This window comes from Schistocerca nitens, chromosome 1 (assembly GCF_023898315.1).
Source record: "Schistocerca nitens isolate TAMUIC-IGC-003100 chromosome 1, iqSchNite1.1, whole genome shotgun sequence".
Taxonomy (NCBI): Eukaryota; Metazoa; Arthropoda; class Insecta; order Orthoptera; family Acrididae; genus Schistocerca; species Schistocerca nitens.
Genome location: NC_064614.1, coordinates 9,426,535 through 9,443,349, shown reverse-complemented (window position 1 = coordinate 9,443,349; position 16,815 = coordinate 9,426,535). Strand labels below are relative to the sequence as shown.

The window sequence follows — 16,815 nt, the reverse complement described above, 5'->3', positions numbered from 1 at the left end:
AATAAAGACAATCTTCTGTGAGCTTGGTAGCGATGAATCAAGTGCTATCAAAATTGTGAAAGAAATTTTTACAGATACATTGTGTCGAAACTTGGCATACATCAACGCCAATTTTTCAGTGATATCAAAAGCCATCAAACGACTGGAAGCTGTTGCCACTCAGCTTTGTAAGGCCCTGAGTATTGTGCAACATGTGCAGAGTGAGCTGGGTCGAGCTCGTGGTCATGTGGCTGACAACGTTAAAACCAAATTGGAAAGTGTTCTCCAACGGAATCCTGGATATTCTACACTGTGCAAAATTAGTGACAGTCTTTCAGGGAATGCCGCAACATTTGAAGATACTGAAACAAAGCTGAACTCCAGTGACCTGGCTGCCTTCAAATGCGCTCTAGTGACGTCTTGTGAAGTAGAGAGGAGCTTTTCCAGGTACAAAACAATCCTCAGCGACAATCGTAGATCTTTAACAATGGAAAACCTGAAAATGCACCTTGTGATCCAGTGCAACTTTGCAGATACTGAAGATTGACATACGGTATTAAATAATGTGAAACACTTTAAATACTAGTAGCAATAAAAACATTGTTTTACTGTTTCGAGAGATGATCTTTTCACTGTACTTTATGTTTGGAAAATAAAACATTCAGACATTCAAAAAATAGGTGCAAATTAGCCACAAACTCTACTGATAGAAAGAACTATACTTACAATATTTTGAAAAGTGAATTTTGTATTACTTTATGGTGAATAAAAAATTAAATAAACAAACAAGAATGCTTTAAATAAACTTGTATTAAGTCATATTTTATTTTTAAGGTCATATTTATGTAAGTTTTAGGTCTTAATGCTTGCATATTTCACTGTTTTTTAGGTAATTAAAATCCAGCCACTAGTGATCACGATATTTTCCCTGAGCTTCTGAACCTTGAGCATAATGTGTGCTAAGTGGTGCATAATAGGCATTGCTATTCTCCTGTACCATTAAAAAGTTGTGGAGAACACTCCACACAGATTGGCTTGACAATTCTCCTTGACGTTTCTGGGTTCCACGGAATTGCAGTTTGTAATAGTCGACAGTGCTTGGAGATAAGTCCAAAAAAGTTTTCTGACACATTTCATGATCTACTGCTCGATTTTGCATTGACTGTCCTCTAACAGGATGAAGCTACATAATACATCTTTTTTTAAAAAGCAAATGCATCAACGGCAATAACGGCATATGTTGTCTGAGCAGTTCTAACTGCCAAAATTCAAGGAACCGGTAAATTCAAAGCGTTATCCTCAAGACATTCTGACAGTTTACAGTTATTAAAAACTCCACCATCACATGTTCTACCATTACTGCCCACATCAAAGTATAGAACTCTACAGGGAGAGTCACTAACTATTGCCACCTAGAATAACTCCGAAAGTGTGATAGTAGTGGGAAAGTTTGAGGGACAAATGTAGCATGGGACAGTGGGGGCCATAATATGACGTTGGTTTTTTGTTGCTAGGTGGGGTAGCGCCGGAGATATGAAGTCAAATTCGTGATTTTAAATGGGATTCCATAGTTTTGTACTTATTCTCTGACAGTGGCTACCGAGGCGAAGGTCAAAAAGGCGGCGTGAATGTCCATTTACAGAAGGTGTTCAAAGTGATAACCATTGGTATCAATGCAGTGCTGCAATCTTCTTGTCATGGATTAACTGGTACGGATTGTATGCGTCCCACTGAATTCTGCTGATGGGCTCAATTTCAGATTCAGAGGGATGACACATTTATTAATTTGATTTTATTTACTGATAAGGCTACATTCACAAACCATGGAAACGTTAATTTGCATTACATACATTATTGGACAACTGAAAATCCATGTTGGCTGTGAGAAGTTTCACACTGTGGTTGATGAATGTCTGGTGTGGAATTCTGGAGGACAGAATAATGGACCCTATTTCATCGAAGAAAATCTTAACTGTAGGAAGTACACCACATTCCTGCAAGAAAAATTACGCCTGTTATTGGAAGAAATACTCTTAGGAACGAGGAACAGAATGTGGTATCAACACGATGGGTGTAAGGCACATTTTTCACTGATGGCTGGAAATGAGTAGCAGAGACAATTCCCAAATCGTTGGATGGGGCGCGGAGGAGATGTGTCGTGGCTGGCTCGTTCGCCAGACTTGACGCCTCTGGATTTTTTCTTGTGTGGATTCGTACAAGACATTGTTTATAAAGACGTTCCAACTACCCCTGAAATGCCAGAGAGAATTTATTGTGCCGGCCACGGTGGTCTCGCTGTTCTAGGCGCGCAGTCCGGAACCATGCGACTGCTACGGTCGCAGGTTCGAATCCTGCCTCGGGTATGGATGTGTGTGATGTCCTTAGGTTAGTTAGGTTTAAGTAGTTCTAAGTTCTAGGGGACTTATGACTACAGCAGTTGAGTCCCATAGTGCTCAGAGCCATTTGAACCATTTTTGAATTTATTGTCAGAGCATATGTTTCGATAAGCGCCGACGTGATAAGGAATACCACTCAATTCATGATAAGGTGTATACATTGATGAGAGGTTGAACTGGAAAAAACTCACTGAGGATCTGCTGAAACGTTTTGAGTTCAGCTACTTATGCTATTAAGGTCATCGCAAATTTTGGCGATATACATCTGAATAAATTAGCTTACCACACCTATTTTCATTCTCTGCTTTCGTATGGCATCATATTCTGGGGTAACTCATCATTGAGTAAAAGAGTATTCATTGCACAAAAGAGCGTAATCAGAATAATTGCTGGAGCTCATCCAAGATCATCCTGCAGACACTTATTTAAAGAGCTAGAGATCTTCACTGTAGCCTCACAATATATATATTCAGTTATGAAATTTTTTATTAACAATCTGAACGAATTCAAAAGTAATAGCAATGTACATGGCTACAACACTCGGAGAAAGGATGATCTTTACTACTCAAGGTTAAATCTAACTTTGGCTCAGAAGGGGGTAAATTATGCTGCCACAAAAGTCTTTGGTCACTTACCTAATAGCATCAAAAGTCTGACAGATAGCCATATAGCATTTAAAAGGAAATTAAAAGACTTTCTTAATGGCAACTTCTTCTACTCATTAGATGAATTTTTGGGTATAGTAAGTGGGTAATTTCCCCAATACCTACAAAAAAATTAAAATATTGAGTGTCATGTAATATTTTGTGTAATGTAATGTCTTGTATAGACACCTTTTATTAACCTGACACATTCCACATCATTACGAAGTGTTGTATCCATGATATATGGAGCAAGTACTAATCTAATCATATCTGATCTAATCTAAGATTCCAGCACTGCATTGATACCAATAGTCATCACTTCGAAAACCTTTTGTAAATGGACGTTCATGCCACCTTTTTGACCTTTGTTGACCTTCAAAGATCTTACTGTTACTCATCATTGGATTCATCTCGATAGCTGCTATCAGAAAATAGCTATCGAACTATAGCATCCCATTTACAAAAATAAAGTCGACATTCATATCTGCGGGCCAGAGTGGCCGAGAGGTTCTAGGCGCTTCAGTCTGGAATCGCGCGACCGCTATGGTCGCAGGTTTAAATTCTGCCTCGGGCATGGATATGTGTCATGTCCTTAGGGTGGTTAGGTTTAAGTAGTTCTACGTTCTAGGAGACTGATGAACTCAGATGTTAAGTCCCATACTGGTCAGAGCCATTTCAACCATTTTGAACCTTCATATCTCTGAAGAGACCCCACCTAGTAACAAAAAACGAACGTCACTTTATGGCCTGCGCTGTCCCATGCAACTTTTGCCCACAAACTTTTGAGCTACTATAATAATTTCGGAGTTATTCTTGGTGGCAATAGTTAGTGCCTCACTGTGTATAGTCAGGTATTATGCTAATAGTATAATACTATAAGTGGTTTTGTAATTAAAATATACACTGCTGTAATACAATAAAAATAATTAAAAAAATAAAAGGAAGGTATGAAAGAAATTGATTGCTAATTGTCCTTTTGCTTGCACGGAAGAGAGAATATTAGTACAATTCGATTATTATGAAATGTTCTGCATATACAAAATTGTGCTTTTGTTCATTCACTTTACCTTGCGCCATTTCTTTTTCTGTGTCCATCACTATATATATATATATATATATATATATATATATATATATAGAACGTTTCTTTTTCTGTGTCTGTCACTATATATATATATATATATATATTTTACGAAAATATTACTGTGATGCAAAATATGAAGAAGTTTTTTCTTGACTTGGTTCTATTTTACTTTAATAAAAATGCTTAACACTATTAAGTATTCTCTTATTTGGATACACATATGATACAAAAGACTCGTAACCCATCATACTCCAAGCAGTACAGTGTAACAAAACTTCTACATTCAAGAGAGTCTGAAAAATCAAAACCATATACAAATAATTCAATGAAAGTCCCTTCATTTGTCTGCGCCCTTCCACACATTCACAATTAACGTCTTTGCCAATGCTTAGGATCAATCGCTGCTGCAATTTTTTTTTAAATAAACATTGATTTTACGTTATCCTGGGGGTCCTTCATCATGTACCTACACAGAGCCTGTAATGTCTACATGTTTGCCATCTACAGCACCAATGCAGTTTGGAAAACTACATCTGTTTTCAAAACCATTGTCAGTCTGTAACCATTCTTCTTCTTCTGATGGTACCTAAAAGCATAGGAACCAAAAATTATATTCAAAATTTACCCATATGAATAGTAATTATGATATTTATTTCAGGCAACAGATGAAGAAAACCTAGAAAATGAAGGTGGCTCAAATAGACAACGTGTTTAAACGAAAGTTGTGTAGAAACAGAAACCAAAGGGACAGCTTGCAAAAGGAAACTACTTTGGAAAAAGGCCTCGAAAATGACACAGAAATCATATGATGAATTTTAAGTGTTTAATGATTATGTTGCTTCAGAGCATTGTTAGAAGCAGCAAAAAAAAAACAACATAGAATTCAACAAGCGATTTTGGAAATTTCGGCAGAGATGATGGTTGCAATGTTTGGATATCTGACGACAGCAGCTTTATTTCTGCAGTGGGTCATTCACAAGGCATTTGCTTCTCAAATGTTCTGCTTAAGTGACTTATTTTAGTGAGCTTATGAACTATCAAAACGCTAACCTATAAATATTCTCTTTTAAAGATTCATGTAGATCCTCACAGCAGTCTAGAATAATACAAGAAATCGTACAATCAGAGAGACAGAGAAGGTATGTGACAGAGTGGGAGCAATCTCCTGGAAGTACACAAAATAAATACGTGTAAATGTATTAAATCTAAATAAATATTCCGTTTGTTTCATATTTAAGTGTTTTATACTCTTACTTGTTACTAAAAATTGAAGGGGAATTAAAAGGCAACATCTTGGAGAAATAGCTTACTGCATTTTCGTATCCTGTTTCCAAATACTTAATTCTACAATACACAAAAGTTGTTGAGACCTTGCTTATGACATTTTCAGAAAGTTTTTAGGCTGTGCAGAGAGATCTGATTTTAATTTGTTCAATAACGTTTCTTGAAAACTTAAGCATGTAGTTATCTGCACCCTCTTCTTAACCTAAACACTTCTTTTTTTACCTTAAAATTCTATTTGTTACGTTTTTTCTTCATAAAAATCAATTCACAGTGAATGTCACATCAGATCCCACAAAAACGCTCCATAATGCATTTCAAATGTCGGCATCCCCACTGGCCACCACATTAACTCACATTGTGGCACCGTCAATGTTTCTCGGAAAGAAAGTGTTGACAGATGATGTCATTACCCATTCGTGACCCCCAAGTCCATTTCTTTCTGATACACAATCTTACACTCAACTACATAGTTCGTTTCGTCATTGATATCAGTTGTTATTCTAAGTTTTTATTTTTTATAATTTGTTGTAAATTGTTTCTTTTCGTTATTCCTTTCGTTTCAATTTATAGTTTTATAATGAAAGACGAAAGATTAGTTGAAACAGTAAGGTGGCAGTCTGGACTGTACAATCTGAGTGCACTTAATTACTCGCCCTCTACAACATTTATAAAGCGGATTTTTATACATGTTGTTGTTGTGGTCTTCAGTCCTGAGGCTGGTTTGATGCAGCTCTCCATGCTACTCTATCCTGTGCAAGCTTCTTCATCTCCCAATACGTACTGCAGCCTACATCCTTCTGAATCAGTTTAGTGAATTCATCTCTTGGTCTCCCTCTACGATTTTTACCTTCCACGCTGCCCTCCAATACTAAATTGGTGATCCCTTGATGCCTCAGAACATGTCCTACCAACCGATCCCTTCTTTTTGTCACGTTGTGCCACAAACTCCTCTTCTCCCCAATCCTATTCAATACTTCCACGTTAGTTACGTGATCTACCCATCTAATCTTTAGCATTGTTCTGTAGCACCACATTTCAAAAGCTTCTATTCTCTTCTTGTCCAAACTATTTATTGTCCACGTTTCACTTCCATACATGGCTACACTCCATACAAATACTTTCAGAAAAGACTTCCTGACATTTAAATCTATACTCGATGTTAACAAATTTCTCTTCTTCAGAAACGCTTTCCTCGCCATTGCCAGTCTACATTTTAGATCCTCTCTACTTCGACCATCATCAGTTACTTTGCTCCCCAAATAGCAAAACTCCTTTACTACTTTAAGTGTCTCATTTCCTAATCTAATTCCCTCAGCATCGCGCGATTTAATTCGACTACATTCCATTATCCTCGTTTTGCTTTTGTTGATGTTCATCTTATATTCTCCCTTCAAGACACCATCCATTCCATTCAACTGCTCTTCCAAGTCCTTTGCTGTCTCTGACAGAATTTCAATGTCATCGGCGAACCTTAAAGTTTTTATTTCTTCTCCATCGATTTTAATACCTACCTCGAATTTTTCTTTTGTTTCCTTTACTGCTTGCTCAATATACAGATTGAATAACATCGGGGAGAGGCTACAACCCTGTCCCACTCCCTTCCCAACCACTGCTTCCCTTTCATGTCCCTCGACTCTTATAACTGCCATCTGGTTTCTGTACAAATTGTAAATAGCCTTTCGCTCCCTGTATTTTACCCCTGACGCATTCAGAATTTGAAAGAGAGTATTCCAGTCAACATTGTCAAAAGCTTTCTCCAAGTCCACAAATGCTATAAACGTAGGTTTGCCTTTTCTTAATCTTTCTTCTAAGATATGTCGTAAGGTTAGTATTGCCTCACGTGTTCCAACATTTCTACGGAATCCAAACTGATATTCCCCGAGGTCCGCTTCAACCAGTTTTTCCATTCGTCTGTAAAGAATTCGCGTTAGTATTTTGCAGCTGTTACTTATTAAACTGACAGTTCGGTAATTTTCACATCTGTCAACGCCTGCTTTCTTTGGGATTGGAATTATTATATTCTTCTTGAAGTCTGAGGGTATTTCGAATGTCTCATAACTCTTTCTCAGCAGACGGTAGAGTTTTGTCAGGACTGGCTCTCCCAAGGCTGTCAGTAGTTCTAATGGAATGTTGTCTGCTCCCGTGGCCTTGTTTCGACTCAGGTCTTTCAATGCTCTGTCAAACTCTTCACACAGTATCATATCTTCCATTCCATCTTCATCTACTCCTCTTCCATTTCCATAATATTGTCCTCATTCATACAAGTGGTTCTCTTTCCTCCAAAGGTCTCTTTAATTTTCCTGTAGGCAGTATCTATCTTACCCCTAGTGAGGTAGGCCTCTACATCCTTACATTTGCCCTCTAGCCATGCCTGCTTAGCCATTTTGCACTTCCTGTCGATCTCATTTTTGAGACGTTTGTATTCCCTTTTGCCTGCTTCATTTACTGCATTTTTATATTTTCTCGTTTCATCAATTAAATTCAGTATTTGTTCTGTCACCGAAGGATTTCTACTAGCCCTCGTCTTTTTACCTACTTGATCCTCTGCTGCCTTCACCACTTCATCCCTCAAAGCTATCCATTCTTCTTCTACTGTATTTCTTTCCCCCTATTCTTGTCTATTGTTCCTTTATGCTCTTCCTGAAACTCTCTACAACCTCGGGTTCTTTCAGTTTATCCAGGTCCCATCTCCTCAAATTCCCACCTTTTTGCAGTTTCTTCAGTTTTAATCTACAGTTCATAACCAATAGATTGTGGTCAGAGTCCACATCTGCCCCTGGAAATGTCTTACAATTTGAAACCTGGTTCCTAAATCTCCTTCTTACCATTATATAATCTATCTGATGTCTTCTAGTATCTTGAGGGTTCTTCCATGTATCTAACTTTAACCTATCCATTTCCCTTTTTAAATTTTCTAACCTACCTGCCCAATTAAGGGATCTGACATTCCACGCTCCGATCCGTAGAACGCCAGTTTTCTTTCTCCTGATAACGTCGTCCTCCTGAGTAGTCCCCGCCCGGACATCCGAATGGGTGACTATTTTACCTCTGGAATATTTTACCCAAGAGGACGCCATCATCATTTATCCATACAGTAAAGCTGCATGCCCTCAGGAAAAATTACGGCCGTAGTTTCCCCTTGCTTTCAGCCCTTCGCAGTAACAGCACAGCAAGGCCGTTTTGGTTAATGTTATAAGGCCAGATCAGTCAATCATCCAGACTGTTGCCCCTGCAACTACTGAAAAGGCTGCTGCCCCTCTTCAGGAACTATACGTTTGTCTGCCCTCTCAACAGTTACCCCTCCGTTGTGGTTGCCCCTACGTTACGGCTATCTGTGTCGCTGAGGCACGCAAGCCTCCCCACCAACAGCAAGGTCTATGGTTAATGGGGGGTTTTATACATACCAGTACTGTATTTTATATTTTGAAACGAAATGGACTGCGATATGGCTGAAAGTTGAAGTGAAAAATGTACTGTGGGTAGAGTCAGATTGGTTAGTACATGGAATTTATTTGTTTATTGCCAGACACTTGCAACTTTTGATGAAGAAATGGACTGAAACCTTCAGACTGCAACAAAGGCAAAAATGTTATTATTTGTTTTGCGAAGTGTACCTTCAGTAATGTAGTAGAGTTGTTTCCTTGAATATTTGTTTGTGGCAGGCTTATTTATTCTTAAGCAGCTCTCTGGATTGTGGGTGAATCAGTTTCGCAAGCATCATTGGTCGACATTTATCTCGTTTTACCAGTTAACTCCAGTTCCATACAAATTAAATACTTGAAGTATTAAAATCCAAATCCAAGATTTAAAGAAAACTTATAAATCCAGAAGCAAAAGGTATTGATGGAGATGAAATGATCGTATGGCATTTATTGACCCTTATACCCCCTTTGGGGCTCGGTCGCCATATTGCAAGTCTTATTAGTTGATGCCACTTCGGCGACTTGCGTGTCAATTATGAAGAAAATGATGTTGAAGGACAGGTAAGACCCAGTCTCCTGCCGGGAATCAAACCTGTGCCCCCTTGCGTGGTAGGCAGTAACGCTACCGCTGCACTACGGAGGCAGACTATTGAGGGAGATATGACTATAGCAGAAGAACATGCACTTGTTGAACTAGATCTTAACCAAACAACTTTTTCACAATATATGATGGCAGCTCATAACTGTGTGTTCCATTTAATAATTCTGAGTGCAATTTGGTGTAACGAATGAAAAAATTGGTGCTTCGACTCTCTAAAATATTTATAAAATGCAGTTTCCTCCTCCTCAAGCTGCTAGTAGAGTGTGTGAAATTCCCCTTCTGTACCACATAATGACATTTTTCGGACACACAGTCTCTTTCATGCATTGTTTCGCAATTCTGTCTTCCTTCTCTAATATCCAAACTATCCCTACATGCTGCAAACCGTTGAGTACTATGAATGTCATTTTCGTACATATGAGGGGTCCAGCGTCATGTACATAAGCTGTTGCGTTATGTGTGTGTGTGTGTTGTGTGTGTGTGACTATGTGAACTTCACGAGGAAAAACAGTTTAGAATTATCCTGCAAAGACCGCAATTCCCACGAACAAACAGTTGAGGACAGCAGTGCAAATTGAGATCACATGACTTGAATTAACTTGATGCGACATGACAGACGGTATGAACATTCTGACATGACAGTACTGTGACGTGGTGGTGCCGTGTAGCCCAATATGAATAGACCTTCATAACAGTACAACTACAGTAGCAGGTGTTCTGGTTGTTGTGTTTAAAACTGTGAATTTTCACCCACTTGTCTCACAACGGGACTCTAAAGGAAACATTTTTGAAACTATTTGCAGCAATTTCCTTGCCCGAGCGACTTGCAGAAGAAAACCTTACACAATTTTTGTTCTATTGCAAACACTTCGCAAGTACTTGGAAACGTTCCTTGTGGAAGTTACTGTCTTGAAAGACACTGATCATTACGATTGGCTACTGCTGGAGTTCGCCACTTTTGAAACAACACCTGCTTTGAATTGGTCGTTTTTGAAGCAAAGCGAAACTTTTAAAGGGGTTATTAAACCATTTCTGTTTGTTTTTGACAGTGAGGCTACTATCCAATTTAGCAAGGAAAATATTATAAGAAAACACGGATAACAGAAAAATCAAGAAAATGGACCCAATGGCTGCCTTTGGTACTAGGCTCCTCATACATTATTGACATGTGTCCACTAGCAAGTAACCACCACAATTAGTTTCTGCAAGCACTTGCTGAGGTAATTACACTGCAGCAAAAACTTGCGCAAGTTTACTACTGCAAGTCACTTGAGCAAGTAAATTTCAGTAACTTGCTGAAAGTACTTGCAGAAGTATTTGCAATAATTGTGCGTTAGGTAAGTGGAAGTTTACTGCGGCATGGTTAAAAACAGAACAGCCATCGCTGTTGGTGCATTATTATTGTAGAAGAAAAATCATTACGAAAACCAAAATTAAGAAAAAAAGAAATATTTGGATGATGAAATGAGTGCAGTGGTGTACATACTTAATGTATCAAGAAACATTATTGAATGGAATAAAATCAGAGGACCTAGTGCACAAAACTTTCTGGGAACGTCATATGTTAGTTTGGAACATCTCTTGTCTTTGAACAATTAAATATTCAAAAACAGGAGACACAACTGCAGCACTCTATACCACCAAGAGATAGCCTTTTAAATACCCTCCTTTGCAAACAGTATTTTTTTACTTTTATTACAAATGTAATACACTTCCGTTTATGCTAATTTTAAAAAAATCTATTAAAATTTAAAGACGTCTTTATTGCCATTCTACTTCAACGTCTACATCTACATCTATACTCTGCAAAACCTCCGTGAGCACCCAAATCTCTCTAATTTTACATTCGTGATCTCCTCGGGAGGTATAAGTATGGGGGAAGCAATATATTCGATACCCCATCCAGAAACGCACCCTCTCGAAACCTGGACAGCAAGCTACACCGCTAGCGCCTCTCTTGCAGAGTCTGCCACTTGAGTGCAGATCTTCCTGCATTTCGCTGCAGTTTTCTAATGCTGCAACTTCTCTGTATACTGCAGCATCATCAGCGAAAAGGCGCATGGAACTTCCGACACTATCTACTAGGTCATTTATAGATATTGTGAAAAGCAATGGTCCCATAACACTCCCCTGTGGCACGCCAGAGGTTTCTTTAACGTCTGTAGACGTCTCTCCATTGAGAACAACATGCTGTGTACTGTTTGCTAAAAACTCTTCAATCCAGCCACACAGCTGGTCTGATATTCCGTAGGCTCTTACTTTGTTTATCACCTTCAAGTGAAAAAAACATAGTAATCGGTAAATTAATTTCGCACTTCCTTGCCTGTGGCGGTCATTTAGATATGTTCAGGTGTTCAAATGGTACACTTGCTTTGGCAAATCTGCCTTTGCTCCTTTCTCATTTTAAACACTGAGATTTCTGTACCAGTATTGAATACAGAAAACTTCTGCAAATTTCAGAAAAATTTCCAGAGCTAGAAAGTTCGGTAAATACTTACACCGAGATGCAATAACTGTTTCCATCAACTTGTGGAAGCTACTTCTGCAAGTTGCTGGAACTTGGGGAAGTAAACTTGGTGTGTTTCCACTTCAAACAACTTGCAGAATTAGCTTCTACAAGTGACCTGTGTAAGTTTATTTGCCAGTGGACACACGCTTTTAGACAATGTTTAAATTGTTGAAATCTTCTGAAATTACTGTATAGTACTTATCGATAACACCTAGATATTATGTTTTCAGGAAATAAATAATTAAGATCATTTTCTAAAAACAATTTGAAAAGTATTAAATTTGTAATTTGTTTGGCTTTATCGTATTTCTCCTGTCAAATGCTAGATAACATAAAATTAAAAAAAACAGGGTTTGTCTCTCATGGTTGTTGTTTTTCTGACATGTTCCACATCCTGGAGGACCTCCTCACTACGGATCAATTGGAATGAAAGTAAATCTAATCTAATCTAATCTAAGTGAAACAAATTCTCAAAATTTTTTGTAGTGTTTAAATTAAAGACCTGTAACAATTTTTGCTTGGAAAGGAAAGCGTTTCAAACACTGTAAACTGCAGATAGTTTCACAGGTGGCGTTGGACGATGGAGGTAATCAAAGTTATTGAAGGTAATCTTCCTGCTTTGGTCGGACGAAGATACATCACTTTTCCAATAGAGTGTGTTGTCGGGGGTAGATCGCAGTATATCGAAAACATCAAGTGTAGTCGATTTGTGAGGAGGGCATTGAAGAGTTCGTTTTGAGTATGCGATTGTGTATATGTATAGACTATAGTGAATGATGTACGGCACCGGTATTGGTTGTAGGTGTGCTTTTGAGACTGCATGAATTTGAGTGGTAGAAGGATGTAGAAAGATGCTCGCGAAATCATTAGTACTGACTCAAGAGTGGTTATTAGAATAGTATGACAGTGCCCGCCCATGTTTGTTGATGGAATGGAAAGTGAGCTGAATCGTTAAGGTAAGCATGCAGTTTCTTTAACGTGTATGTCACTGCCTTCCATCGTAAAGGTATTACGTTGAAACTGTAAAACTTTCATCATGCCTGGACAGAAATTTTTCTTTGTCTTGCACGACTGTAGGATAGCGGCATGTGGGCGTACGGTTGACAGTGTAGCAGTACTGTGCATGTTTCTTCCGTTGTTTACAAATGTCTTTTGTCATTAAAAGTAAGTATCTAAAGATAACAGAAAGAAAATGGATTATTTGTAGAGCTCTCTGTTCTCCAAGGCTCTTCATAGTCGTATAAAAAACTACAGCAGTTTACCATGTAGAAGAAATGTTGCTAGCGGTGTTCATTCATTCTAGCCGAATGGCCCTTGGGCTAAACAGCTATCGGAATTGCAGTAGTTCTCCAACAGTGTTCGGAAGATTGAACAGTTTTGCGAACTTCTTCCTTAGTTCGTCGTTCGATGTAATGAATGTATATATTTTTCGTAATAAATTTATGTTTACACTCTTTTAAGCTACGATTGATTTCTATGTAAACCTCAGATTGGCACTTTGAGTAGAACAATAGAATTTCCGCGAAATACTGTCATTAGATATCCTCATGTGGTGTGGGCCTGTTCCTCATGGTTTTAGGTAGCCCACATAAAGTATCTTTCATGCGTGCTTGTCTCTTTGCTCACATGGACTGATGGCTATGAAGACAGCATTTTGACTCACAGTTAGGCGCAGACGAATGTAGGGAATTGGCAGAAAGCGTAGGTGGCTTCTGTGATGAGGGTATTGTAAAATTGATATATTCGAGCACTTAAAAAAAATATCATTGCATATGTTTTTGGATGGGGTCCGGCTTAGCAAAACACAATTTTGTTTTTATCTCGAACACGTTTCACTGCAGTTGCAGCATCATCAATGGGATTTTATTTTGTGGCTGTTAAGCATAAAGAATGTACTTTACTGTTTGTATACATTTAAATATTAGTTTTTAAAATCATTATTACAGATTTTTGAAAAGACACACAAAGTTGTGAGTTCGTACCTTTTTACCACATGGTGTGGTTTTCCTAATGTATTATGTTTTTACAGCAATTGATTTCTGGTTTAGGTGTTCCATATTCTTCTCGCAGTATCATATCTCCCATCTTATCTTTACCTGCTTCCTTGTCTCTTTATTTAGCATTTTCCTAAAGTTTTTTTCTCTCGTATATATAGATTGACTGTCTTTAGCATTATTCCAGTTTGCTATCTGAGCTCTTGATATAAATACTCAATTGTAAATCCGTATCTTGCCAGCCATGTTAATACATTTTCGGTTGCCTGTGCCCTCTTTTATTCAGTTGTGTTGCACACCATAAAATGTATGATTAGTAGATATGGTCTATGGAACTTTCGACATTGCCTTTCAATACTGTAAAGTGTCCATGGGTAAATATCTGGGACAATTTACTGTAGCATGATGACATAAATGTGTTGTAGCAAAGATAGATGCCTGACTGAGATTCATGACCAGTATCCACAGTTAAATGGAATAATTTCAATCTTATGCACCGGCAATTGTTATTTCTGTACGCTTTACAAAGGGAACAGAAGGGGAAGTCAATAGTAGTGGGCTATAATAGTAGGGCTACACAGGTCTATTGACTGCCATGTGTGTCTTTTGATGAGTGTCTGTTGGAATCCAAAACAGAATGTTGTACTCCCTTTTCACTTCTTCACCCAATAAACACTCTTAATGTCCAACTGGAACTCTGTGGGAATTTTAATTGGTTTCTCGTACACGCCCACCATTCATTTACAACATACATATTGCATTTGAAATGTGGTTACCTGTATGTAGTTAAAAGATGATAAATACCAACATAAGTAGCAATGTATTCTAATGCTTTACTTATTCTCCAGGATATTGTTTGCAACAGTTGAACTCTGTGTGTCCGATACGGTGAACTACCATGGATGGTGAGTACTGTATCCATTATACTTGTGCATACTAACTCACTAAAATGGCATGTGATTTACAAGCGCAAGATATTTCGTAGTTGCTGCCTCTGAAATTTACTGTAGTTGACTTTTCTAGAAAATCATATTTACTCCATAAAATTTCTGCATTAATAATTTAATAAATAGAGGTAAGGCGCTGTGATGAAATCTTGGAATATAAGCCAAGTGGTAGTGTTGTCTTGTAGCAATATTTCAGAATGTTTCCTACTTGCTGTGTGTGCACAAGATGATGAACAGGAAACTTCTTGAAACATAGTTACAAGATGACGCTGCCACTCAGCTGATATTCGGAGGAGATTTCTTCGATGGAAGTACCTGAAAAAGCCTGCATTCCAATGTAATGTAGTGCTTATTACATTGAGTATACAGCCACATTTTTTTCACTTATGGACCACAACATGGTTGTTTAGTGTCCTTTCTGTTTAGCTTATGCGGAAAGCAATTATTTTCAAATAATGATATGATTTTATCACGGAATAGATGAAATTTTATGTCAGCATTTGGTTCATTAGAAATTTCATCTCAGGTCACCTCTTGTAATTGATACTGAAAAATACACTACGTGATCAAAAGTATACGGACACCTGGCTGAAAATAACTTAAAAGTTCATGGCGCCCTCCATTGGTTATGCTGGAATTCAATATGGTGTTGGCCCACCTTTCACCTTGATGACAGCTTCCACTCTTGCAGCCATACATTCAATTAGGTGCTAGAAGGTTTCTTGGGGAATAGCAGCCCATTCACACGGAGTGCCGCACTGAAGAGAGGTATCGATGTTGGTCGGTGAGGCCTGGCACAAAGTCGGCGGTCCAAAACATCCCAAAGGTGTTCTATAGGATTCAGGTCAGGACTCTGTGCAGACCAGTCCATTACAGGGATGTTATTGTCGTGTAACCACTCTACCACCGGCCATGCGTTATGAAAAGGTGCTCAATTGTCTTGAATGATGCAGTCGTCATCCCTGAATTGTTCTTCAACAGTGGGAAGCAAGAAGTTGCTTAAAACATCAATGTAGGCCTGTTCTGTGATAGTGCCATGTGAACCAACAAGGGGTGCAAGCCTCCTCCATGAAAAACATGACCACACCATAACACAACCCCCTCCGAATTTTACTGTTGGCACTATGCATGCTGGCAGATGACGTTCACCGGGCATTCGCCATACCCACATCCTGCTATCGGATCGCCACATTGTGTACCACGATTTGTCACTCCACACATTTTTCCACTGTTTGATTGTCTAATGTTTATGCTCCATACACCAAGTGAGGCATCATTGGGAATTGACTGGCGTGATACGTGGCTTATGAGCAGCCGCTCAACCATCAAATCCAAGTTTTCTCACCTCCCGTCTAACTGTCATAGTACTTGCAGTGGATCGTGAAGGAGTTTCGAATTCCTGTGTGATGATCTGGATAGATGTCTGCCTATTATACATTATGACCCTCTTCAACTGTCAGCGATAAACAGACATGATCGGCTTGTACGCGTATGTGCTGTACATGTTCCTTCACGTTTCCACTTCACTATCACATCGGAAACAGTGTACTTAGGGATATTTAGGTGTGGAAATCTGTCATACAGATGTATGACACAAGTGATACCCAATCACCTGACCACATTTGAAGTTCGTGAGTTCCGCAAAGCACCCATTCTGCTCTCTCACGGTGTCTAATGACTACCGAGGTTGCTGATATGGAGTACCTTGCAGTAGGTGGCAGCACAATGCACATAATACGAAAAACGTATATTTTTGTGTCCGGATACTTTTAATCACATAGTGTATTTGTTCTGGAGTATTAATTTATCTGCCGGTCGGTGTGGCCGTGCGGTTCTAGGCGCTTCAGTCTGGAACCGCGTGACCGCTACAGTCACAGGTTCAAATCCTGCCTCGGGCATGGATGTGTGTGATGTCCTTAGGTTAGTTAGGTTTAAGTAGTTCTAAGTTCTAGGGG

At 38.7% G+C, this 16,815-nt stretch overlaps 1 protein-coding gene across 1 annotated transcript in view; it reads left to right on the top strand.

Annotated features, from left to right (window-relative positions):
* Positions 1-14,796: 14,796 nt before the first annotated feature.
* Positions 14,797-16,815, top strand: part of LOC126240282 (transformation/transcription domain-associated protein) — a 491,514-nt gene continuing 489,495 nt past the window's right edge. The window contains exon 1 of the mRNA XM_049947913.1: positions 14,797-14,818. Coding sequence (XP_049803870.1) covers positions 14,812-14,818 — 7 coding nt within the window. The 5' untranslated portion in view covers positions 14,797-14,811. The remainder of the gene's footprint in view (positions 14,819-16,815) is intronic.